General features: G+C 36.8%; 2 protein-coding genes across 2 annotated transcripts; both read right to left on the bottom strand.

Moving 5' to 3' along the window:
• Positions 1-516: 516 nt before the first annotated feature.
• Positions 517-5,402, bottom strand: LOC114285091 (uncharacterized). The gene is made up of 4 exons (XM_028228085.2): positions 5,209-5,402; positions 5,011-5,117; positions 1,122-1,200; positions 517-772 (listed from the first exon to the last, which is right to left on the bottom strand). The coding sequence occupies exons 1-4, from the start codon at positions 5,281-5,283 to the stop codon at positions 725-727; spliced, it is 309 nt and encodes a 102-aa protein (XP_028083886.1). The 5' UTR covers positions 5,284-5,402; the 3' UTR covers positions 517-724.
• A 5,175-nt stretch (positions 5,403-10,577) lies between these two features.
• On the bottom strand, positions 10,578-27,225 carry LOC114285093 (Protein kinase superfamily protein). The gene is made up of 14 exons (XM_028228086.2): positions 26,720-27,225; positions 25,113-25,232; positions 24,807-25,040; positions 24,597-24,713; positions 24,384-24,455; positions 24,112-24,288; positions 16,867-16,956; positions 16,684-16,776; positions 16,443-16,556; positions 15,675-16,046; positions 14,713-14,994; positions 13,542-13,931; positions 12,621-12,864; positions 10,578-12,039 (listed from the first exon to the last, which is right to left on the bottom strand). Exons 1-14 carry the CDS (start codon positions 26,799-26,801, stop codon positions 11,349-11,351), a joined length of 3,078 nt encoding a protein of 1,025 aa, XP_028083887.2. The 5' UTR covers positions 26,802-27,225; the 3' UTR covers positions 10,578-11,348.
• Between the last annotated feature and the right edge of the window lie 593 nt (positions 27,226-27,818).

Below are 27,818 nucleotides of genomic sequence, written 5' to 3'. Positions count from 1 at the left end.
ATTACAAAAACATGTAGAGTGGAAGTGAGCTTGTGATGGAGTGCAAATAACTTGTACCCTTCTATGTTTGTGTAATTTATTTTTATCTACTTCACTGTTGAATTGTTTCCCCTTTCTTTTTTACCATACTGCAAATAATTCGACTACGTTATTATATAAAATACTTTCTCCTACATGCTTATCAATTTTGCAAATCTTTGGTAGATTTATCTTCCTCAATGTCTAAACATACTTCTAAGATTTTGAAACCACAACAGTTCTAAAAAAAATAATAAAAAATAACCACAATATTGCTTCTTTTTTTCTTTTTTTTCTTTCTTTCTTTTGATAACTCACAAGATTGCTTTTAGGTACAAACGTTTTCCAGAATCTACAGTTGTAAAACCTCGGGTTAGATTTGAGCATATTAGGTAGAAGTTAAGGAGATTAATTTTCTCTCAGAGAGAGAGAGAGAGAGAGAGAGAGAGAGAGAGAGAGAGAGAGAGAGAGAGAGAGAGAGAGAGAGAGAGAGCGGGGTTTCAAATTAAGTTATTCGGTGAAAAAAATCCAACAATTCATTGTCATTATCAGCCGCTACAACAAAAACAAGCTTGTGATGTGAAACTAACAAAGGTTATCCTCAATTTAAGCCTCGAGCACTTTTAACTAATATTGTCAAAAATATCATCCTTCATGCAAACGACTCAAACGTTGACCGAATTTCATCTGGTTCAATACGCAGAAATCAAACATAAACACCGCTAGCAATGAGTAAGAACAAGGATCCGAAACCCTGCACCAAGAAGATAATTAATTAGCATCAGCGACAAACAGATATTTCAAAACATAAATTAGGTTACCAAACCAAACTAAGCCTCGCAATGGTGGAGCAGTCGCAGTGGTCGACTTGGTCCTCAGTGGTGGCGATAGCTGTTGTAGGTAGAGGAGGTTTTCTTCTTCTTTTTTTCTTTGTTCTTTTTTGCAATTCTCATCCATAGTTGAATTAACAAAAGTTCACACCTTTTTGTAAATATTTACCCCAAATTCCTTTTTTTTTCCTTTTTTTTTTCTTTGTTGTTTTAATTCTCCCAACCACAGTAGTATTAGGTTATTAACATAAGAGGCCAAAACCAATAACATACCAGAAAGACAGATGCAACTGCTCCTGTTGTCAGCTCCTTTGCCAGGCAGCGATTTTTCCTCGAAGAGGTTGCTTCATAGCTGCAAGAGAAATTCACAATCATTAGAAAAAAAAAAACACAACTAGAAAAAAGAACGGGAATTCCACAACCTAACAAAATCCAAAGAACGTTTGAGCAGCCTTCTTACATTCAGAAACGGATGACACTAAAATGTCCTCTAAACATCAATGACTTCGTCCCTAGTGGATGGTGGAAAATGTTGATGAAAACCAAAATATACACTTCAGACCACCTTTCATGCCTATTGGGACTAGAAAATGATATGTTCTATATGAAGTACCGACTTCACATTTATTATCCAGTGCATTCTGTTCTATTAAAATTCCCCCTTTATACCAAGTAGTAGTTCATAGTCATACGGGCCTATGAATTTGACCCCTTAGAATATATTAGTGGCCGGAAAGAAAATTCTGCATCAAGGGCAGAAGGTACATAATTTTTTTCGTCTCCGTTCTCAGTTAACATATTTATCTACTGAAGTCAAGTGGCCCTAACAGTTGGGCCACGTGGTAATTGACAACGAGCATGCAGACACCAGGTCAAGCTACAATGTGGCAACTAAAATTGTAGCCTAAGTTCGGATTAATTTGTGACTCAAAGCTGGAGTGTTACGTTATGATGGTTCCATTCAAATACAAAGAAAGCCCTCTCTTCCACGAGTCATCCCAGAGCACTAAGAACTATGTGCAAACAGAATGCTAATTCAGTATTTGATAAATAAATTTCTCTATATGTTCATAAAGACCTTCCTTATCAAGTTTGGAGAAAAAGGACAATCACCCAAATGAATGTATATTAAGGTGAAGTAGAGTAGTCTGTTTAGAGTTCATGTTGCAGCTAATTCAGCACCTACTATCATTTCTTTTACAATTGGAAACAGGGAACCCCAAATTGATGAAATGAACCTGATTACAAATTGAAGGACTTGAGACGCAAAGCTTCCTCTCTAGATATATGATGCCATTTGTGTGGGTGGCAGACAAAATTTTGAAGAATTTATACTCATAGAACTCAGGACTTTCATAAAGACAAGGCTATATTTGGTATGGTAAATAAAACAAAGCCTCACAGTTTCCTTTCCTCCAAAACCTATCATAAGAAAAGAGCTCTGATGTGGTAGAATCTGCTCAACTTGTACACCTTCTGTAATCTACATATATCCCTTGTATACTTCATTGCCACAGATTTCCAGCAGGGACATCATATTCAAGAAAACTTCCAATTAATTATGATTATCAAAGATACCTTCTTAGGACAATCCCCTCAGAGAACATGGCATCATCAATTCCACCCCAAAGACTGTAGTGCAATTTCTCATGATTCACACTTACTCTACACTCTTACACATGCAATACTACTCAAGCAAAAATTTGCTCCTCAAATTATCAGTTGTCAAGATAGTTTTTGGGTGTTTTCCAAAAAAAAGGTCACTTTAGGTGAATTCTTGGAACGCCAAATATCTTTCCAAGGAAAATCCCCTTCCACTTCTCCAATCTACTTTTGATAAAAGGATGAAACCAAAAACAGACCATTCGTAGACCCTACCTAAATAAGAGTATCATCCGCTGCTGCTAGGATCAACAACTCCTCAAGCACACCAAGAAAAGCCTTGTTAAATTCCATCCCCAAACCTACAAAGTTCTACAGAATATAGGGTCCCAAACACCAAATCTGGAGAATGAAGTCCAATGATCTACAACTGAACCTCTTGGATTTGTTGCAATCCAAAAAAGATCCAGGAATACCTCTCAACAGGGCCTCTGACCACGCAAGTCATGCTAGAACTGCACTTTGTGTACCCATTCCCCACTCTAAAGCATGTGAAAGAGAACAAGCCATCCCTGACTCTTCCATAAACCCGCACCACAAAGTCCCCTTATGACATACACAATATAAAAATGGGTATTCATTCAGGTATTGAACAACATGAGAACTCTGAACCCAACAAAAAAATGTAAGCATTGGAACAAAGATGATGAACACGCCTTGAATCTACAAAATAAAGCACTGTTATTGCCCCATCGGCCTACGCCAAACGGGCACTCCAATGCCTAAGTTAGAACAACTTCAATGAATATAATGATTATTATTGTGTCTATTGCTTACCTCCACCTCTTGGAGAGTGGGCTCTTTATATAGAGCTTAAATTGTACCCACCAACATATCAAACTTAGGTAGTTCTCTTTATTGTGGAATAGTGCCTCCTCATTTGGAAGAAATAGACTTCTATCCAAGTGTAAGTTGGAAATGACCCATGAACACCAAAATGACCTAAAATAATGACATGTGCCCATGGTGGGTTCCACGTATTTTGCATGTTGATTTTTGGTTCCCACAACTATGCCTATCCAGTATTCATGTCAGTCCTAGCTTCGCTAGGCATTCTACATATAAGCCCCAGTCTGCCTAAGCATTACTCAAGCAAGCTCAGTTTGGCTAGGCATTCTATATGTAAGTCCCAGCTCTGCTAAGTACTCTTCATGTAAGCACTAACTTAGCTAGGTATTCTATGCAAAAATCGTTGCACTTGCTAGACATTCCTTATCACTTTCAAAATAAGCCCCAACACCCAATAAGCATTCTCCAAAAACCTAACACTCACTAGGCATGTTATGCAAAAATCCTAACTCAATTAGGCATGCTACTTGGCACTCCAATATCATATCCTATCAAATCTGGAAATCGGGGGGCACCTAGCCAAGCACCTAAATACCTCTTCAATGGAAAGCTTCCACTTTCCTCTCACTTGGATGAAAGAAAGTGGAAGCTGGGTGCAGTTACGAGAACCAAAAATCAACATGAAAATTACGTGGCACGTGTCATTGTTTTAGGCTATTCTGGTGAAGAGCATCATGGGTCATCTCAGCTCACACCTGGACAAAAATCCATTTCCTCCAAATAAGGAGGCACTATCCCATAACTACTTAAGTTTGTTATGTTGGTGGGTACAATCCAACCTCTATATAAAGAGCCCATTCTCCAAGAGGTGGAGGTAAGCAATAGACACAATCACACACTCTTGTATACATACTAATCATTATACTTATTGAAGTCGTTCTAACTTAAGCATCTGAGTGGCCGTCCAGTGTAGGCCGACGGGGCACTAACGGTGCTCTATGTTTCAGATTCGAGGCTTGTTCATCATCTCTTTGTTGATTCCATCACCAATAGTGTGGGTCCAATTTTTTCCCCACACATAACTTTCTCACTAAAGTTACTTATTGTTTTTATTGTTCAAAATTGATCCCTATCCCATATTTTAATTCTTTCAAAGTTCTTTTTGGGGGGTTGAAAATGTATAAACGATTACTTACCCAAAACAAATGTATAAATGCCCAAAGTTTAAAGCAATAACAAATGGACCAATATATTTTTTTAAATATACAGGGAGCTATTTGGTGCTGCCCTAATGCCAAGAAAGAAACGGCTTTCGTCAACAGGAACCATATAAAATCTCGATTTCACTTTGCAGAAACCTCATTTACATTCCTGAATTTCACCAAGCCCACACGACACGACTTTCTCAAATAACCATTAAAACGAGAACACGGACATCAGATTCAACAATCAACCACATAATTACCCCTAATTACTCTAATTAGACCACAAAAGCACTGTTCCCAATCCCATCTACTAAATCAAAACCAAAAGAAATCGTACACATGTTTGCATTTGCTCTTCAATTCTTCAAAGCGTCCAAACCCATAAAAAAACAAATATAAACTGAATAAGCAAAATCGAGATTTACCAATTTCAATTTTGGCAATTCCAATGAAGTTTGAATTCTGTTAAATTAAAAAAAAACAAAAATTCGGATCAGATGACTAACATGAAGAAGGAAGCCGTGACAACAAGCCCAATTGCGAGCATGAAAACAGCTAGGGTTGGGTACCAGGCGTCTGGGACGGGGCTCGAGATAGGTTTCACTGACTGAGCCTAAATCAAAATCACAAAATGAAAACAAAAATTCACAAAACAGATAACGAAATAGAATCACAATTGCGGACAAATTGAAGAAATTTTATACCATTTTTTTGTGATGATGATGATGGATCGATAGATCTTTCGCTTCGACTTCACTGCCGGAATGAAGAAGACCCATCGAGCTCAAGTCACTAGTAAAATATGTTAGACTCCCTGGTTTGATTAGGTACGGCGAGACCACATGGGGTTTCCTAGTTCTTCTCCCTACACAGACCGTTGGATTTCAAAGGCTACTTCGGCCGTGTGATTTTCGATTACAAAATTAAAACAAGTTTTTTTTTTTTTTTTTTTTTTTAAAAGGATAAATTACACTATAGTTGTTTAAAATACGATTTATTTTTTGTGATTTTAAAATAACATCTTATTTTTTGAAATTTTTAATTTCATAATAAATTAGCAGTTGGCAAGTGTAATGCATGTGCTATTCTTTTGTTTTTTTAAAAATATTTGATGGTACAATGTGTGTTATCAAATAATAATTTTAATTTTAAATAATTAAAATTAAAGTATGATTTTAATTATTTATTTTGATAATATCAGTGTTATCATTTTATAAAATTATTACTTGAATACTTATATATATATATATATATATATATATTAATTTTGGTTAAATTATTTGTGTATTTTGATAATTTTAGTTATGTCGTATTATAGAAGTATAATTATCATATAATATTTTTGTATGATATATATTAAATTATAAAATAATAAAATAAATATTTATTTTGATATTAAAAATAATAATTAAATTTTTAAAAAATAGTAACGTAAAATTAAAAATAATTTTAACTATTTAATTTTCTTTTATATTTATTTGAAAAATAAAAATATGTAGAAATAAGAATTATATAAAATTTATTTAAAAAATTAAATATAATATATTATAGTTGGATTATCATATAATGATTTTATATGATATATATGTATATATATATATTAAATTATAAGATTGTAAAATAAACACTCTCAATTAAATTAAAATATCAACTATATAAAAGAAATTTCACAACGATTAACTAAGAAAGAATCACATAACATCTAAACCCAAAAAGAAAAAAATAATGAAAACATCAAAATGATAGATACATATTAGTGTGTGAAGTGATTAATCACTTATAATATGATGTCAAAACACAAAAGAATTTACTGTTCAACAACTGAAAAAATAACTCAAGTAAATACAAACTTTAGAGGTTCTTCGAGAGTATCATTTTTATGAAAGTTTTTCCTCTTGTGAGTTATGATTATATAAAATAATATAGAAAATGAAGTATAATTTCATATATAGAATCATTATAAAATTTAAACGACAAATCCATAATATAGAGTTGGTATTAGGTATAAAATAATTCACAAAAAAATTGGAAAAAAAAAAAAAGACAATTTAACATTAAAAAAATCATAATATCCTTGAAAGAATTAAGAAGAAAAATGTGAAACACAAAATTAGTATTAAGTTTGTGGATTATCTCAATTTATCATGAAAAATATATGAAAAATAAATATTTGTCAAATAGAGTCCATAAAAAATAGGTAAAGTTAGTATAATTTAAATTAATTAGGTTTGTGTAGAATTTTATATGTAATTAAGAAAATATATAACGTGGCTCTCTTAAAAAAAAGTAAGCCCTTATAATATACCACCTAATTATGGAAAAATATTACTTTTAATAATATATATGATGGTCCCTTTTATTAATAAATCATCAAATCAATTAATAATTTTTAATAATGTCAAAAATTAGTAGATTAGTTAGAAATTTTATTTTTTTTAATTAATTTTGTTAAATAAAAATTTATGACAAAAGAGTATTTATAATTTTTCAAACCACTAAAGACAATACGTATTTTAAGTAAATTTCAAGATATGTATACGTAATTTCTCATTTTTTATTTTATTTTATCACAAATATTTGTTTTATGTTTGGAATAAACAATCGTTAATATAGGAAAATTCTAATACATAGTTATGATCAAATTTTTTTTTTATAGTTATGGCGTTATTTTAGTTATGACTCATAAGATATTTAATTATATCTCATATTACGTTTAGTTATGACATTTTTTTTTAGTTATGACTCAAAATAATATAAAATTATGTCATTTTTTTCTTTAATTATAATATGCATATAGTACACACGTTTTGAGAGGTATGTACCATAATATTTCATAACAATATGACTAGGAACCCAGACTTAAAAGACTCATAATGTACACAGAGTCAGTTTGTGTGGTAGAGATTAAATTAACAAGGTGTAAGATTTATAAGTAAAATAAATTTGAATCATTAATTATTATTTTTGAACAAATATTTATGAATTTGTAATATTGCTCTTTCATAATGTAATATTGCTCTTTCATAATGGAAGGTGTAGTCCTAGATTGAAGTCCTTGTGAAAGCTTGATCAAAATAAAAAGTGGTGTTGCTAATTTCCTTTGGCCTAATTTGGAACTTGATTAAAAGTTTTTAACTTATTTTGAGTCATATTATTTTTTATTTTTTTATACATTTTTTTAATTAAATTTGAAAAAGTCAAAAAGTCAACGTTTAGTTAAGTTCCAAAACAACTCTTTTTATTGGATCCCATCTCTTAATAATAGTATTTCTTAGAAAAATTAGGTGAAAAAAAACGAAGGTGAATTTATTAAAAAAATTCCTGTTTCAAGTTCTTATATTCGAATTAATTCATAATATATTTTTATATTTTAACAAATTTTATTATTTGAACATTTAATTCATTAAATTCTAATTCTCATATTTAAGATATTTTATGCATAATTTTATCCGTATAAATATTTTTTGAATGTTTATCAACTTGATAATGTGAACATTCATATTTAGAACATAAAAAAATAATTTGGATGAAATGAAACATAAGTAGGTAAAGAAAGATTTATGAATAAATATCAAAAAATAATAATAATAAGGTTTGGCATATATAATAAAATAAATATTGATTTTTTAATTTTGTTAATTTAAATTGTAATATTTTAAGTTGTTTTCAATTTAAACCATCAGTTTATTTCCGTAAGTAATTTTCTTTCGATCTTACTTAACGTAAATAGATTGATAATTTATATTAAAAACAATTAAGAGGTGATTTTGAATGATTTAAATAAATGTACTTTTTGACTTTTTATGAAGAAAAATGATCCGTAGCTCGAAATTCGGAGGCCCGAATTTGGCTCGAAACCAAAAACGACGTTGTTTTGGGTTTCGATTTTTTTTTTCCCTCCTTTTCTTGCTTTTTGAATAGAGAGACAGAAAAGAGAGAGTGAAGGAGAAAAGAGGAAGAGAGGAGGAGAAGAAAAGAAGAGGAAGAGAGGAGGCGAGAGAGAGGAGAGAAGAGGAAGAGAGGGGGCGGTCGGTGATCAGTGGTGATGGCGGTCGGTGATGTCGGTGATCGGTCGGTGATGGCAGTCCCCTTTCCAGTTTTGGATTTGAGGATGAAAGGGAATTTTTTTTCTTGTTGATGAAGATGTTGAAGATGATGATGATGTTCAAAATTTGAAGATGATGGGAAAAAAAAAATGATGATGAAGATGTTGATGTTGATCTGGATTGAAGATGAAGGGAAAAAAAAAAAAATGTTGATGAAGATGTTGATGATGGTGATCTGGATCTGCAGAACCAGACCTTGTTGTTGATGTTGATGAACAAAAAAAAATTTGTTCAGAAAAAAATTTGTTGATGTTGATCAACATTTTTTTTTTTTTGATGTTGATGAACCCAGCAGCCAGACCCAGCTTCTTCTTCTTCTTCTTCAGAAAAAACGTGGAAAAAAAAAAAAAAAAACACCAAAATGATGTCGTTTTGGTGTCGAGCCACTCTCGAGCCACACTCTCTCGAGCTACGAATCGGAACTGTTTTATGAAATATGAATTGAGTATGGGTTGAATTTGAAGTGATGTGCTAGAGATGTGATGTGACTTAAATAAGATGATGTGACTTAAATAAAATAATGACTTTTTAACTTTTGACTTTTTTAAGAGATGACAAACAAGCCCTAAAAGATTAAGATTTAAATTAACAAAATTTAAAATTTATTTTGTTACAATGTCAAATTCTAACATTTTTTAAATAAATTTTCTTATTTTTTATTACAAGTTTATCCTAATGTAAAATTTCAACCTTCATATCCAACTTTTGAAACTTTAACTCAAAGCCAAATCACTCCAACTAGGGTTGGACGCAAGTCGATTTTGGCACGGAGCCTCCAATTCGTTTGCTAATTCAGCGGATGTGGATTGAGCAAATTGACGGATGGATACAAATCGATTTGGCGGTTTAAAATTTATAAATTTTCAACAAAATTCAACTTGTGCACTTCCTCAAAAAAGAAAAAAGAAAAAAAAGTCGTACGATCAATGACTCAAAAAAGTATTACAATCTCTGCATGCCTCATCTAAAAAAAAAAAGTTTGAAACTTTAAAATATTATAATCGCTACATCCCTCATTCACATGTTACAATCATAGCATGCCACATCTAAATAAAAAATTACAATATGTTATTCTTAAAATATAAAAATATTTCAAATCACCAAAACCATGAACAAAACAGTAGTAATTGTATGCCTCTATATTGTTACATCTATATCTGTTTTTGAAAATAAAAACTAACAAGCATATATCATTTTTTTTATTTATTATTTTTAAAGTTAGATTTAAAAACCAAAAAATATAGATAAATAATACATTTATTTTTTTCAATTCAAAAAATATATTCAAGTTGAAAACTATTTTTCAACAAAATATATTCAACAGAATATTTAAACTCTTTTTCAATTAAAAACACAAATAGAATATTTAAACAAACTAAAAATATAAAATCTTACAAATTACTAAGAGTATTCGTGATTTGACAGTTCAGTTGCGACCAAAGGAACCTCAAATCCGCCATCCGTCCAAAACTAGGCGGATTGGAAAAAATCAATTTATAATTGTCCGCTTGTCATCACGCATCTATCCAAAATGCGGATCGATTCGATTGGTTTGGGCGGATCGATCTATCCACTACTCACCCCTAACTCCAACCACCACCTCCTCACCTCCAATTACCACCACCACATCTTTGGCCGCCTTCCCTTACTGTCCACTGCCGCTACCCTTCCCTCCTTCTCCACCCCAACCCCTTACCACCCTTTCCCGCCAATCCTTCGCCCCTCCCCACCCTTTTCGGTCATTACTTGTATGAGAAAGATTGCAACAGAGAAGAAGAAAAAGAATAAGAGGAAAGATAGAGAAGGGGTCACCGTGAACATTAGGGAAAATAAATAAATAAATAAAACATCTCTAATTTTTTTATTTTTTTATTTTTCTTTCATATTTTCCTCCTTGTAGAAATATTTGGCTAATGATGGAGTGTCAACAATCTTCACAAGTCAGGACAGTCAATACAACAAAGAAATTCTACAACAGATCATCATCATTATTACTTGATTATTTCATGATACAAAATCCAACTTGTTTTTATACATTTCAGCAACAAAAAAGTGAAATTTCACCTTTCATCATGGATCAACAAGATCAAATAAATCTTGCTTCCTCCATCAAAATAATAGCAAAATCATCACGTTATTCATATAGAAAATGATTCAAGTTCTCAATTGACCTGAGTTGATCAAGAAAGTTGCTCCCTGTACCATTCAACACTTATTGAGGTTACTTCAATGAGCTTTTTTCAATTGTACCATCATTCAAAAATCACCACGACAAAAGGTTGTTACCGAGTTATTTTTACCAATGTAGGTTGTCCTGTTTTGAAATAGAATTTCAAAACTCAAATCAATTTTAAACTTAAACTTATTTCTCAAACGTGAGCTGTTTTATAAAGTTATATTTTAAAAATATGACTTCAATTGATTTTTTTAAGTCATATTTTAAAAGACAACTTTATAAAACAACTCGGGTTTGAGAAATAAGTTTAAACTGCTTGGATTTAGAAATTTTGACTTACAACCTTCTTTTTTTTTTTAGGGTAATGATTTAAAACCACCTGCATTTGGTAAAAATCCCATTTGTTACCTATCCATAACAACTTCACCTCTTTACAAGTCCAAGCCCTGCAACTGATTCCCACCTGAATCCGTGACCCATATTCTCACTCGTACTTAGAATTTGGAAAAAATTGAGAAATTTGCAGGTGAAAGTCAATTCCATGGAGGAAATTTTAGAAAATTCAATGGGATCCAGGCCATAACCTGAATGTCGCCCCGTGCTCGCTCACAGAACCCCCAGCCAATCTCCTCATTTTCTGCCAGAGCCGCTTGCCCTTTCCAGTTCTCAAAGGACCTGAGGTCGAGTGGCTCATAAATGACCGGGAGTCCCGCATCCCAAGTCTTGCCGATGCACTCAATAAATCTGACATTGAAAGCCCCCTCTCAAGATCAAACCCAGAATCATAATCAGAATCCGGGGATTGGGTTTTTAAAGGATCTCGTAACTGCCCTGAATTGGTACTAATCCGACCATCCATGTCGATGGATATATTCTCTTGGCTACAACTTCCGGATCCTAATTCTCTTGTAACATCACACTCATTACACACTAGTTTCAATGCCTGAACAACCTCGCCCATAAAAGGCCGGTGAGATACTTCCGGTTGCACGCACGTTGAAGCAATAGCCGCTACTTTGGCAATACTATCGAAAGGGAAATCAGGTCCCAGAGACGGGTCTATAATTGATTCTAACCCTTCTTTACTTGTGAGTAGTGGACGTGCCCATGTAACTAAATTCTCTTGACCGGGTGGTTGAGACATGTCTACTGGTTTTTTACCTGTTAGGAGCTCAAGGAGGACTACTCCATAGCTGTAAACATCGCTCTTCACAAGAAGATGACCGGTCATTGCATACTCTGGAGCTACATATCTGGTTGAAAAAATAAAAGAAATTGTTAAGGAATCATGAAATTTGCATCCCGATACTGCTCCAAAATTTGATTATTTATCATTACTTTTTCTTTTTCGAATTTCTTTTGAGGGTAGCGTGGAGTAAATTTGGTTGGTCCATTAGTGAATCAATGCTAATGATAGATTTCGAATGCTTGACAACTATACCTACCCCAAGGACTTTGGGTGGTATCACCAACCTTGAGTGTTTTATTAACACGGGATGTTACAAAATTTATTTCTCAACTACATGTTGTTTTGAACTTATTTCCCAAATCCAGATTGTTTTATGAAGTTGTATTTTAAGTTAATTGAAATTGTGTTTTCAAAATACAACTTCACAAAACAACATAAGTTTGGGAAATAAGTTCAAATCAACTAGGGTTTGGGATAATTGTTTTGAAACAACCTGAATGTGGGAAAGAACTCCAACAACCTCCCTAAGGTCTGATGTCAGTATCAAAAGAGCAGAGCCGATGAAGAAGATAAATGTAGTGGGTTGCCATGTGTTATCTAGGGTGATATTAAATCAGATAAAAACTAGAAAGAAAACCTTCATACCCGAAAGTTCCCATGACACGTGTAGAGATGTGTCTGTTCTCCTCATCCATAGCAGTTCGAGCCAAGCCAAAGTCGGACACTTTCGGTGTAAAATCATATTCCAACAAGATGTTGCTCGACTTGAAGTCCCTATGTATGACTCGGGGGCTTGAATCTTCATGCAGGTAGGCTAGACCCCTCGCAGCTCCCAGTGCTATCTTCAACCGTTCACCCCAGTCAAGTTGAGCAGTTTCCTTGTCAATGCCTGAGCATAGGCAAAACAAATGTGAAAAAATATAGCTGCTTTGGGTATGTATGTCAATGCAAAGAGCAAGGAACAAAATTCTGTTTATTTTCCATTGAAAATGTTTCTGTTTCCTAAGAAACCGAAACAAAACATTAGTGGAATACCGAAATTCCATTGTTTCCACCAAAACACACTGCAACACTACAAAACATACCAAAAGGACAAGTTGTTTTGATGCCTAGTAGGAATATCCAACAATTGTGATCTCAATTTGCATTTTTTTGTTAAAAGAAAAGATTTGGAAAAAATATATATATTAAATTTATTAGAGAATTTGAGAAACTAGAAAGGAGAAGAGGAGAGAGAGAGAGAGGAGAAAATAAAACAAGCATGATTAATCACTTATCTATTTCTTTGTTAACGTAAATTACTTTTCTTTACAAAGATTGTCACAAAAAAATTTCTTTGGTGTAATGAGCTTTAAGACCTCAACCTATTCAATTACGTAATGATGAAGAATGTATTAACATTTATATAGGCTTTAGTTTTTGTTTTGAAATACTTTCTTGTGCTTCCAAATTCTTTCCTCATTTTCTATATATTGCCAAAACATTTTTGAAATGTTTCTGAAACGTTCAACAGAAACAATATACTGAAACGAAAATTTGATCCTTGGTAGAGAGTAAAATATATACCATGTAGATGAGATTCCACGCTGCCATTAGGAATGAGTTCATAAACTAGGCAGCGAGAGCGCTCTTCCGTACATATACCGATCAACTTGACCAAGTTTCTGTGATGAAGGCGGCTAAGCATTTCAACTTCAGCCAAGAATTCACGACCCCCCTGTTGATCATCCCTCTTAAGAACCTTGACAGCCACTTTTGTCCCGTCTTCAAGAACTCCACTATAAACACGACCAAAACCACCTTCACCAATTATTCTGGAAGCATTGAAGTTATCAGTGGCTATCTCTATGTCACTTGGACTGAATGTCTTAGCAGATCCAGCAAAAGTTGCAATACTAGATGCAAATGATAATGAAGCAGAAGTTGGACCACTTCCAAATATAGATGGAGCAATTCCTGCAACATATACATCCCTGTTTAGTAATGCTTCAGTTTTCTGTTTTTGTTTTCAATTTTTTTACAACTGGCAGCCACTGCATCTGATCTGACCACCCTCCACTGCGGGCTACCAACTTTGCTTTTGTTTTTCAAAAGCAAAATCAAAAACAAAAACTCGTTTCCTGTTTTATATACCCAAAAAAAAAAAAAAAACTGACAAATGTTATCAAACAACACCTAAGCTACTCATTTAGACCTAATTAAGATCTCCGACATGTACATTGTATATTTATGAGAATGCATTTGAAGTTAATTATCATTAATTATAATAACTGTTTTCAATTAAGTGGCAGGAGTTATGTAATTTATGTATTTTTTTATTTATTTATTTTGGTCTGGTAAAATTTATGTATTTTTAGTCTGGGTCAAACAGACTAAGGTGAGTCTTCACCTTGCTAGGCCTGTAAAACAAACCAACCTACTTGAGCTTGACTCATGTTCGCCTCGTTAAAAGCTTGTTTGAAATTGGGTTGTTATCCACAAAACAAATTTGAACAAATTTTGAAGTTTGTTAAATTTTCAAGCCAAGCTTGAACAACCTAACCTACTATTCTGCTTGACTCAATTATATGCACTATAAAAAAACCAACCTATTCGAGCTTTGCTTGTGATCAGCTCGATTAAATCTTGCTTGAGATCGGCTTGAAAGAGAAAAGCCAAACTTGAACAAATTACTACTCGCCTTGACTCAACTCATTTACAATCCTTCACCTGGCTTTAACAGGTTTAAGAGTATTACCTGAAGCTTTTGATAGGGAAGGTAGAGTATCCAGAGGAATTGGCTCCCGTTGGCAGTCCCTATGTTTGAACAGAAAAACCCAACCGAGCGCACAACATAAAATTACAGCTACAGTAACTGACAAAACAATGATGGCAATGATGCTACGACTGAGCCCAAATTTATGCTGCCCCGTCTTCACATCAACCCCTAGGGGTTGTCTAGTCCTCCCGTTATTGCCACGACCAGAATACGGTTCACCATCTATAACATTAATGCCTGAAGGCGGAGAGGGGGGAAGACCTGTAATACTTCTCCATAAATAACCACATTCACATTAACATGGGTAAATTACATTTTTCATCTTCAAACTTTCAGCAGAATTTTACTTTGGCCCCTCATCTTGTAATTGCAACATTTTAGTCAGATTTCAACTTGTATTTCAAATTTGAGTGACAAAATTGAAATACGACAAAGTGGTTTTTTTTTTTGTTTTTTTTGTTTTTAGATTGGCACTAGGGTGTTCAGATCAAGCCCGACTAATCCCTAGAGGGTGCACAGGCCCTCGGTAAGGAGTTTCTTGCAAGTGCACCACGGTTAGTTCAAGGGTTTTTCTCCCAGTCTGATGGCCTTAAGAAATTGTTAACACCTCAGAGGTTTTGATCCCTGAACCTTGGAGGGAACACACTCCCAAGACTTAAGGCCTTGCCACCAGGCCAACCCCTTGGGTAAGTATAATTTGCCATAATCTTTCATTCTAATACCCCCTAAAATTTGCTCACGTGGCCCTCACATGAGCTTTTTCCATTCAAATTTTTAACAGTAAGTGACGGGTGGATTACATTAAAACACGAGTTGAACATGGAGGACTTAATTATTGCAATTAAAATATGAGGGACTAAAGTAAAAATGGGGTGAAAATGTGTAATTTACCCAATTAATAATATAGAAACAAACCAAGAAAGAGAAGGCTAAACAGATACCCGGATAACGCACATACAGTACTTCATAATAACCGAAGAGCGAAGTTTTTATTACCAATTGTTTCTGCCAGAATCTCTGAAATGTCAAATATGCTGTCATGTTATCAAATTTTTCTCCGAGAGGTACCAAGTCAATGTGGACAATTGTCTTGTCCGGATCATGGCTACCTGCATTTGCTCCCATGATGCGAACTTGACTTTGTTTCATAAATACCCCAGCAGCAATTTCCTTGGCAAGCTCGGAAACCAAGGGAAAGAAGGTATATAACGCTACACTCAGGTGCAAACCAACTTGCATGGGCCAGACACAACCACAGGGAGATCCAGGAGGAGTATTTGTTAATGGCTCTGTGCATGATAGTGAAGAACAATCTACAAATTTGATTGAAAAATGAATCAAAATTTTGTTGTGAAGCAGAAACCAATATATATATGATAAACAATGCAGAGACACTATACTTAACGGAGTGAAGTACTAAGTAACAAGTCATGAGGGTTTTTTTTATTTTTTTACATACTACCCCAAAAAATTAATCAAAAGAAGAAATATACAAAAAATTCTGATCTTAGCTTTGATATCATGTAAGATTTTGCAATATGATGAAGAAGGAGATGAATGAAAGATATTTTGTATTTTGTACAAAAGAGAGGATCCAAAATCAGGGTTACCTCTCTTATCACATCTAATTATATAAATAAGGAAATAAAAAAAAAAAAATACCCTCATGACTCATAACTTCACATGAAGAGAGGCTAGAACTTGTTTACCTTCATTAGGAGGAGGAGGTTGTAGTGCTTGGATTGGTGGTACGAGTGGCGGCATCTTTGGATTCCTTGGTGAAGATCCAGGAGAAGTATTAGGAGAAAGAAACGGCACGGGCACTTGCAATGCAAACATGATAAATAGATAAGTCATCAACTACGCAGCGAATTCTTACAAACTTTCAAGAAGTTCTTCGAGGTTTTTTCTCCTCGATAAAAGGTAAAAAGGAGAAAGAGATTTCCTTACTTGTGGTTTCTCCAGATGGAGCTGTTGCAAATGGAGAGGGCACAGATGAAATGTGATTATTTGATGAAGAAAAAGGGGAATGGGATGGGGAGACTGAAAATCATACCACGTACGAATGGCGTCAGAGTTTGAAAAAATCACTCTAGACTTGATTCGTATTAACTTTTAGAACTGTTTAGATACCTTGATTCACGGGTGGAGGAGCATGGTGCCTTTGCCTACTCTTTGGATGTGATTTAGGAGGATACAAAGACGCCGGAGGGATGATAGGACCTTTACACAATATTGAAACAAAAGAAAAGAAAAGAAAAAAGGTAGTTTGTGCTATGTATCTGTAAAAATTTATGTATTATTGATTGTTGTGTTGATACATATTCTGTCTATTACAAATGGTTCCTTATATAGATGTAGGTGTAGTGGATGGTGTGTAGTGGATGGTGATAGTGGTGTAGTGGGTTAGGTTTAGTGGAGTAGGTGAAGTGGTAGTGGTGTAGTGGGTTAGGTTTAGTGGAGTAGGTGAGGTGGTAGTGGTGGTAGGTGATGGTAAATTCTAACAGCCCCCCGCAAACTCAAGGAGGATAGAAACTAACCAACTTGAGTTTGAAGAGAGGAACAAAACAAGAAAATACAGAAAAAAAAGGATAGGAGACACTGTATGGTGGTGTCATAACGTTGTAGAGGACACTGGATGGTGGTGTCAGACCGATGTAGAAGACAGTTTATGGGGTCATGTCGGACCGTTGTAGAAGACAGTTTACGGGGTCATGTCGGACCGTTGTAGAAACAGTTTATGGGGTCATGTCGGACCGTTGTAGCAGACAATGTTGTGACAGTTTACGGAGTCTTGTTGGACCCTTGTAGAAACTAACCGGAATCAATGTCGGGACAGTTTACAGAGTCTTGTCGGACCCTTGAAGGAGCTAACCGGAATCAATGTCGGGACAGTTTACAGAGTCTTGTCGGACCCTTGTAGAAACTAACCGGAATCTATGTCGGGACAGTTTACAGAGTCTTGTCGGACCCTTGTAGAAACTAACCGGAATTAATGTCGGGACAGTTTACAGAGTCTTGTCGGACCCATAAAAAATCGCACCCTCAAAAGGTGTGCCCAATTTTTCAAAAAAGGCGTGCCATCAAAAGGCGTGCCCAATCCATAAAAAGGCGTGCCATCAAAAGGCGAGCCCAAGTCATAAAAATGTGTGCCGGACATGATGGCGAGGCACGTGAGTGCCTTGGCTGGCGCGCCCGTTTGTCGTCTGGCGTCAAGTGGCGCGCGATACGCGTGGCTGCCTTGGCTATTTAACCAAGACGAAGGCTGAGGCTGAGGCATACCATTCTGAAACCTCTGAAACCAACCCTTCTCTGAAAAACTCTGCCTCTTCGGAGAGAGAAACTGTGGAACACTTTGTAGCCCAGAAAAATGGCTTCGTCTTCCCGCGGGCTGCTCACCCTCTTTCCCGACCTCAACGAGTCAACGAGAGAGAGAACTGGTGCGGTGGCACTGGAACCTCAACCAAGCGCCCCGGAGTTTGCTCCGTTGAACTTTCCGATGCGGTCTGTGGAGCAAAGAATGGCAGTGCAGTCGGATGTGGAAGCCAATCAGTATACATTGAAGTCATGTGTGGAAACCATGACTGCGGTGACAAACTTGTCGAACCGGCTGCAGAGTAGGGCAAATGAGGTGCAGCATTTAAACGCCCAACTGGCTCTGCTCCAACGCATGTATAAGGATGCGCGAGCAGAGATAAGTGTGCTGAAGGCGGAAAATAAGGAGCTGAAGCGGAAGGCCACCGTGATGTTCCGATTTGGAGGGCCGCCATATGCTGCAGTGGAGGAGCAGGCAGGAGGCAACTTGCTGGGTGGCCGAGGAAGCACGGAGGCAGCACCGTCAAGGACCGCCCAGGACGGAGGCAAGAAGAAAAGACCGGCGGAATAGGCGAAGAAGTGAGGTCGGTTGGTGGCCGGCTGCAGAAAAGAAAACAAAGCTGTTGTGGTTGTGATGTTTTGTGTATTTTTTTTTTTTTGTGTAAAATGTGGATCGAGGTTGATCCCGATATGAATAAAATGAGTGTATTGTGCTTTGTTGTTTTATGGTATTTTATTTTATTTATTTATTTATTTATTTATTTAATTTTTTTTGTTTGGGGAAGTGAAAACCGTGTGAATGGTTCACATGGGGCTGTCTCCCTTGTGTGATAAAATAATAAAAAGAAAGGTGGGTGTGTGACATATAGGCCTCTGTGGGAGTTCTGTGGAAGAATTATTTTATTGGAGAAGGGAAGGAATTAAAAATTAAAAGAAATAGATAAAAGAAAATCACGTGGGTGCAAGTGTGAAAGCTGGTTTGGTGAGGAAAGGAAAAAGAAGTGGAGTGTCAGATCCACTCACACTTGTTTTTGTGTTTTTTGCTTTTAAACAAACATGGCTCTCATAGAGAGAGAGAGAAATCGGTCAAGTGAGATTTGAGATTCACCAACTTGATCAAAGAATGTGAAGAGCGCATTGCAGGGGAAAATGGTGAGGTACCCAGTCAATCGCTGGATCAAACTTCAACTAGTGCTACAGCCGGTGAAGCCGGGTGTCGGCGGAGATGTGATTGTGTCGGAGGCGTCGCTGGCGGCCTCCGCCTCTGTTGGTGGTTCTTTTGGCGGTGGCCGTGGAGTTCCGGCGACGGCATTGTTGGTTGTTCAGACCGAGAGAGAGAGAGAGAGAAAAGAGAGAGAGAGCAGCCTGTGGGTTGGAAATAATGGAGGTAGTGTTAATATATAATTGTTAATTTATAATTGTTAATTAGCTTTAGCTTTAGTATATAAATTGTATAGCTTTAGCTTTATTCCTTTAGTTGCTTTCGGTGATAGTGGGTCTTGTTGGTATCCAATGTTTCATCCATTTCTCTCTATAAAAGAGAGTGCCTTCTCTGTGTAATATATATTTTTTCAATACATCAATAATAATACATCAATTATTTTACATGGTATCAGAGCTAGGTTAAGAACCTATTCATTCTGCTTCACCGGCGGGCGGCAGCCTCGCCTTAGCCGCCCGCCGGACCTCTACACATACCCAGACTGTAACTTCATCTTCCTCTCTCTTACCTCTCGGCTCTCTCAGACCATGACAGCCATCTCTCTCTCTCTCGACCATACCATGACTCACACATCTCTCTCTCTAGAGACCAAAGAACACACACCACTCACACATTTTTCTCGAGGCACAAATTAACAACGGCAGCTTCGAACCAACCACTGTCGCCACCATCATCCATCGTCCTTCTCCACATTTGCCACGTCGATGGTGCCGCCGCTGCCTGTCCTCAACCGCAAGACCCAGATGCAAATCCACCACCACCGCCGGACCTTCTTGGTTGAATATGAAGTTGTTGAGTTGTGGGTCAGCTGATATTATCATGGGCCTACCCACCAAGTTTGAGAGCCAGATAAGTGAGAGAAGAAGGTAAGATCTGAACCACAATGTGTCCGCCGACAAGTACTACCGCAAGACCCTTGCACAGCCGAGTCAATCCACTAAACAAGCTCGTGCCTCCTGACATCGCCGGAGTAGTCATGACGGGAGGCTTCGAATAGTGATCGTCGATTTGGAATCTGAACGATGATGATCTGATTTGCCTCTAGCTTCTGACTAACGGACCCATAGATCGCTGCGGTTTTGGGTCTTTGGGTCTCTCGGCAGTTTTGGGTTAGGGAGAAGTGGGAGAGCAACATACACGATCATACACACACAGCCTGATACACAGACCATGCATCACACATACAGTTTTCTCTCCCCCCGGCGGCCTCCCCTCCGCCCTCCACTCCTCTTCACTCACCGCACGAACCCTCACATACTCCCGTGGGTTGGCACTATCTCTAAACCTACTATACTACTCCCGTGGGTTGGCCGTGTGGGCACTGCTTCTCTAAATAGCTTCTTTTTAACCCATCGATCCCTGCCAACCCAGTTTCACAGAGGAGTCTTTAACCTTCTCCTCAACCTGGCTCTCCCTTGTGCTTCTCTCTCTACATCTCTTTCTCTCTCTCTAATAATCCACCCACATGCCCCACATGCCCCCAGCTTTTTCCCTTTACACAACACCACTCCCTACGCACTACCATCTTCTTATTCTTTCTTTCTTTTCTTTTTATTTTTCTTTCACTTTCACATGCCCCAAAATCTTTCCCTTTCACAACCAAAAAAAAAAAAAAAAAAAAAAAAAAAAAACAAAAAAAAAAACAAAACAACCCAAATGGTGGTCGTCCTCTGACCTTCTCTCCCTCTCTTGGCAGCTTTCACAAATAAACAAATCCAATAAAATAACACTACAATAAAATAACCAATACCCACACTGATATACCCACTGCTCCACCATGCACACCGCACATGCATACACCAGCACAGACATTCTTTTTTTTTTATTTTAATGTTGACGTCCACTACATTTTGTTTCTCAAATAAAGCAAGTATATGCTTCCACACAACACCATCATCACCTTTTTCACCGCCCAAATTTTCTTTTTTATTTTCCCATTTACTTGATGCTCTATTTTTTATCACCATCTCCATATTTTTTTTTTTTTTAATTCGATTCCCTTACTTTTCATAACAACCAAAAAAAAAAAAAAAAAAAAACAAAAAAAAAAAAAAAAACATTCATCATTCCACACCCTCATTTTATTCATGACGGGGCTCACCCCGATTACCATTTTACACCACAACAAAAACAACAAAAAAACAAAACAAAAAAAAACAAAACAAAACACAAAAAAAAAAAAAAAAAAAAAAAAAACAAAACAAAAAAAAAAAAAAAAAAAAAAAAAACCCAACAACGGCTTTGTTTTCTTTTCTGCAGACGGCCACACACCGACATCCCTTCTCTACTCTGCCGCCGGTCTCTTCTTCTTGCCTCCGTCCTGGACGGCCCTTGACGGTGTTGCCTCTGTGTTTCCCACTCCACTGGGCACGATCACTCCACCCTGCTCCTCCACTGCAACATATGGCGGCCCTCCAAATCGGAACATCACGGTGGCCTTCCGCTTCAGCTCCTTGTTTTCTGCCCTTAGCACGCTTATCTCTGCTCGCGCATCCTTATACATGCGTTGGAGCAGAGCCAGCTGGGAGTTTAATTGCTGCACCTCATTTGTCCTACTCTGCAGCCGGTGCGACAAGTTTGTGACCGCCGTCATGGACTCCACACATGCCTTCAAAGTATACTGATTAGCCTCCACATCCGTTTGCCCTGCCATTTTTTGCTCCACAGACCGCATCGGAAAGTTCAGCGGAGCAAACCCAGCAGTGTTTGGTTGAGGTTCACTGGCCACCGCACCAGTTCTCTCTCCTGTGGACTCGTTGAGGTCGGGAAAGAGGGTAAGCAGCCCGCGGGAAGACGAAGCCATTTTTTCTGGGCAACAGAGTGTTATACAGAGTGTTACAGAGTATCTTCTCAGCAACACCTTCTCAGCAAAACGAAGAGTTTTTCAGAGGATTTTCGCCAATTGTTTGTCTTCGCCTCTGCCTCAGCTCTGTCTTGGTTAAATAGCCGAGGCAGCCACGCGCATCGCGCGCCTCTTCTCGCCGACAAACTGGCACGCCTTTTCATGGCACGCCTTTTGATGCCTCGGGCACGCCTTTTGATGACACGCCTTTTGAGGGTGCGGGCACACCTTTTGCGGGCACGACTTTTGAGGGCTCGATATCTACATCCATGTATATTTTTTGGGCAGCCTATATACACACTCATACAGTGTCTTCTACACCGATCAGCTTTATCAATCCCTTTTCAACCTCAAATAGGTTTCTATCTTCACACCTATTTGCGTTTGAGGGGGGGTTATACACAGTATCATGTATAAGTCGCTCATGGCGCACTCCCTAAGTCGCCTCCTTGGTACACCACCACAACCTCTTCTACAACGGTCCGACATGACCCCATAAACTGTCTTCTACATCGGTCCGACATGACCCCATAAACTGTCTTCTACATCGGTCTGACACGACCACACAGTGTCTGCTACATCGGTCCGACATGACCTCGTAAACTGTCCTGCTACAACGGTCCGACATGACCCCGTAAACTGTCCTGCTACATCGGTCCAGCATGACCCCGTAAACTGTCCTGCTACATCGGTCCGACATGACCCCGTAAACTGTCTTCTACAACGGTCCGACATGACCCCGTAAACTGTCCTGCTACAACGGTCCGACATGACCCCATAAACTGTCTTCTACAACGGTCCGACATGACCCCGTAAACTGTTCTGCTACAACGGTCCGACATGACCCCGTAAAATGTCTGCTACAACGGTCTGACACGACCATACCGTGTCTCCTATCCTGTTTTATTTATCAGTTTACTTTCCTGTTTTGTTACTCTCTTCAAACTCAAGTTGGCTAGTACCTATCCTCCTTGAGTTTGAGGGGGGCTGTTAATATATAATTGTTAATTTATAATTGTTAATTAGCTTTAGCTTTAGTATATAAATTGTATAGCTTTAGCTTTATTCCTTTAGTTGCTTTCGGTGATAGTGGGTCTTGTTGGTATCCAATGTTTCATCCATTTCTCTCTATAAAAGAGAGTGCCTTCTCTGTGTAATATATATTTTTTCAATACATCAATAATAATACATCAATTATTTTACAGGTAGCATGCTTTCCTTGTCATGGAACATTTTTGCAGAGAGGTGCCTGTTGAGGAAATCCAACTCAAGAACAAAGTTGCCATTGCGAGGTCCTTCAACAAGTTCTTCTTTGAAATGAAGATACTCCGGGACGCTCAACTCCTCAACAACAAGGGCATTAATATTCACTCGGATGTATTCCCAGACACCGGGCCTCAACCGAATAGCAAGAGCAACCCATGGAGGCAAAACTATTGCTTCCTGGGCAGATTTCAGAACCTCTCCGAAGGGTCCATCATGCAGTTTTTGTTGGGCATTGAGAAATTCAAGGAGTGGGTGAGGCTGAAGGTGATGATTGAAACTGGCAAGGTTGATCTGAACAGGGCTTGTGCCTTCACTGTGATGGAAGTCATGCAGAAAGAGTTGGAAGATGAGAGGTCCGGCGGGCGGCCAAGGCGAGGCTGCCGCCCGCCGGTGAAGCGAAAATACCAGGTTCTTAACCTTGCTCTGATACCATGTAAAAATTTATGTATTATTGATTGTTGTGTTGATACATATTCTGTCTATTACAAATGGTTCCTTATATAGATGTAGGTGTAGTGGATGGTGTGTAGTGGATGGTGATAGTGGTGTAGTGGGTTAGGTTTAGTGGAGTAGGTGAAGTGGTAGTGGTGTAGTGGGTTAGGTTTAGTGGAGTAGGTGAGGTGGTAGTGGTGGTAGGTGATGGTAAATTCTAACAGTATCACAATAAGCACACAAATGGTAAATTGGCAGCAACATGTCTCAAGTCTCAACTAAAATATCAAATCTCACTGACCTGAAGCAGGAGAAGGAAGTAGAAGTGATGATGGGGCAGGACTGGTGTGATGATGCCTATAAAATGAGGTTGAAGGTGGAGATGTGGGGGAATGAGCCCCCATATCCGGAGGAGACTTGGGAGATGAAAGAGGAGAAGAATTATAAGTGTGCCTTGACGCTTTGTGTACGGAAGGAGCTGCAAGAGGAGAAGAACTAGGTAAATTATATTGATGACATTTTCATTAAGTTTGATAAAACTCCATATAAGAATTACATAGCTTCGCAACATACCTTTTCTCCGGGAAGGGTTCACTGGTGAAAATCGGTTGGGTGTTTCACTTGGAGGTGATGATGCAAGAGGCACTGCATTATGCCCATGAAAGAATGGATGTCAGGTTAAATTTCAACAGGAGATATCTTGAAAGAAAGTTCGCATGAGTCTTAACACATAAAGAGAACAAAAGTGCAGTTATCACAAAACAAAAAGCTCATCCATAACGTTACCTGGAGCAATTGGCACAGAGAGAGGAGCCTTCTTATCTGGTGCTTTCTTTTGATTAGGACTTGGTGGCATGGAACCTGGCATGATTGGGTGTGCGCTTGAAGGTGATGCAACTGGTACTGTACATTGAAACAAAGGAATCATTTTGAAATAAAATTCAATCAAAATCTTGTCTTGTCAGAATAAAACCATATTCAGATTCAGCTATATACCTGGAGCAATTGGCACGGAGACAGGATTGTTATTTTTTGGTGCCTCTCTTTGAGAAGCATTTGGAGGTAGGGATAGTACAATTCCATGAACAGTTAAAGAGGGAGGAACAGAACTATAAGGTGGGAATACTGTAGGAGTACTTGGTGACAAGGATGGTACAGTCCCTTTGCTCGTTTCGGGTACTGGTGCAGATTTGTCAGGTGGTACCATGGGTGAAGGGTGTAAAACTGACCCTAAAATGTAAAAACAGATGTTAAATGAAATGATATTAAAGCCAATTCAATCCCAGGATTATGGAATCATACCATTTCGCTGAGAAGCTGGACTAGGTGCATTGCTTGCCTTTCCATTAGTGACAAGACCAGGGGATCCTTCAAAAGGAGGATTTGCAGAAAAAATTGTTGGAGATGGGGATATGTTGTACCCTGAAAGTAAAGACAACAGTAAAAGTTCTAATGAAAGTTCGAAAACACTTATCGTTTTCATTTTTGTGCTAACAAAACAACGCCCAATTAATACACATTAACGTGTGTTTGCGAGGAGAAAGATTGGATACACGCCTAACCTTTGACATAGTGCACAAAGTGGTTGCCCCGTGACTTGAACCCATAACCGCAAGGTTATTAGGCCAAGGTTTCATTTTTGCGCTAACATTTTTTGAAAATTCGAAAACAAAATTTTTGTGTTTATTAAAAGTGGGTTGTCTTTAGTAAATTTTCGCAAAAAATAGTTTTCAGAAACAATTCGTCAAACAAGTTTTATGTGTTTTCTGAAAAATAAAATTAAAAAACTAAAAATAAAAACGCAACAGAAAAAACCCATTGTTTATAGTTTCTTTACTCAACACAATTTTATCATGACTAGTGGAAGATTGTTTCAGCTTCCACTAGAATTTACAGAATTGACTGACATTAAGTCAATGAAAAGGAGAAGAAGAAAAAACAACTTGTTTCAATCTCATTTATCGGGAGCATCAAAATCTTAGTGTATTTTACAAACTCTTTTCCAAATGGAGAAAAATTTGCAAACACCCCTGCAGAGTAGCTAATCTAACAAAGATGAAATATCAAATCTCCATCTCCACAATTTGCTTAAATTTGTTGTTCTTGGGAATCACCCAAGAAGAACATAGGGAGTCCTCAAAAATTAACAAAATTTCAGATTAAGGCTTGACAAATGCGTTCTCTGAGAAGCCTCAACAAAAAGAATTCACTGGATGAAGTATAGGGTTAAGACTGTTAAGCTAATGATGCTAAACAAAAGCTTGACAGCCAACAAGCTCCAACCTTAAGTCAAAAAACTGTGCCCTTGCTCATAATTGTAACATAGAATGAAACCATACTCAAATGACAAAGATACCAATTTCCAAATTTATCAAACTGAACCATTCCAGTCAAATTGTACAATATGAATCAATCAAAAGAAAATCTAATACAAACAATGAGCAAACTGGATTACACAACCAACATTGGCAACATATAAATTGATCTACCCACATCACCAAATTGTTGTCTAAATGCACAGAGACAAAACAAAGTTGAAAAATCATCAAGCCCACATGAAATTTGACAAACATAACCTCATGGGTTTATTCATAGAGATGACAAAGATGCCAAATTACAAAATTATCAATCTCAACTAATACAATCCCATTGTACAATTTGAATCAATCAAAAACAGGATTACACAACCAACATCGGCAAGATAGAAATTTGATCTGCCCATATCACCAAAATGTTGTCCAAGCACAAAACAAAAGTGAAAAAAATCATCAAACCCAAATGAAATTTGACAAAACAACCGAATGGGTTTATTCAAATACATTGAAACATAGCTCAAAAAAAAAAAAAACAAGCAAACAAGCAAACAAACAAACAAACAAACAAACAGTGGAAATCAAAGAATCAATCACCTGCAGATCCTTGAACAACCAAAGCAACTGCAATGGCGAACAGTCTCACCACAGAACAAACCCGTTGCAGAGCCAACCCCATTTTCCATATACTATCAAAAATCAATACTCCCCCAAACCCAACCTACTCAATGATGAAGAAAGAATAAAACAGTAATAAAAAAATGAAATCTTTTAATTGAATAGAATAATGAACAGTGATAATGGGATAGAAAATTGGTGACTTGAAGCAATGACAAAACGGAGGTTAGACTGTAAGAAGAGACCCACAAATAGTGACAGGGAAGCAATGAGGAGGGAGGTTTTGGAAACCCAGAAGATGGATTTGGCGATTAGAATCAAAGCAATGAGCTTTTTGGGAGAGTAAAAAAAAGCTAAAATTTGCAGAGATTTGAGACTGCCATTTTAGACACGAGCGTTTCTTTCTTTATTACACTGACAATGAGAGAGAGAGAGAGAGAGAGAGAGAGCGTAAATAGAGGCTGTAATAAAAACTGGACAGCTATGAAAACCAAAACCAACCTCATTCTGAATTGGATCACTTGCATCACCCTCAATAAATTTTGAGTTAAATTATAACTTAAAATTTATTTTTATTATTGAAATTAATCACTTTTTTAATATTTATTGTATCAAATTCTTTATTTTAATTAAATTTTATTAAAATATTAATTTTTTATTATATTTATTATTCTTTATTTTTTTATTAAATTGATGAGGTGTCATCTAAATAATTTTTAAAAATATATAAATAAAAAAAATTGTCATTGACTGGGCGATCGATTAGACTAATTTTTAACATTTTTTCTTCTTCTGTTACCGACACTCATGAAACATCCGGGGGAACAACCGATTTAAAGATTTTAGCCTAATTTTATTCCAGAAAATATAATAAAAATCATGTAGCTAATGAATAATGCCTCAACAAAGTTATTGAGATACTGTGATAAATTTAACAAAAAAATTAATTTATAAAAAATTTATTAAGCCTGATGAAGGAGTAATTTAGTGACTTATTATAATTTACCTTTTTGTTATTTTGGCAATACTGATGCAGACGATCTAAAAAGTCACCTTCTTTTTTGATTTTTTTTTATTT

The sequence above is a fragment of the Camellia sinensis genome, chromosome 13 (genome assembly GCF_055761805.1).
Source record: "Camellia sinensis isolate YWXY chromosome 13, ASM5576180v1, whole genome shotgun sequence".
Taxonomy (NCBI): domain Eukaryota; kingdom Viridiplantae; phylum Streptophyta; class Magnoliopsida; order Ericales; family Theaceae; genus Camellia; species Camellia sinensis.
This window is presented reverse-complemented; position numbering and strand designations above follow the sequence as displayed.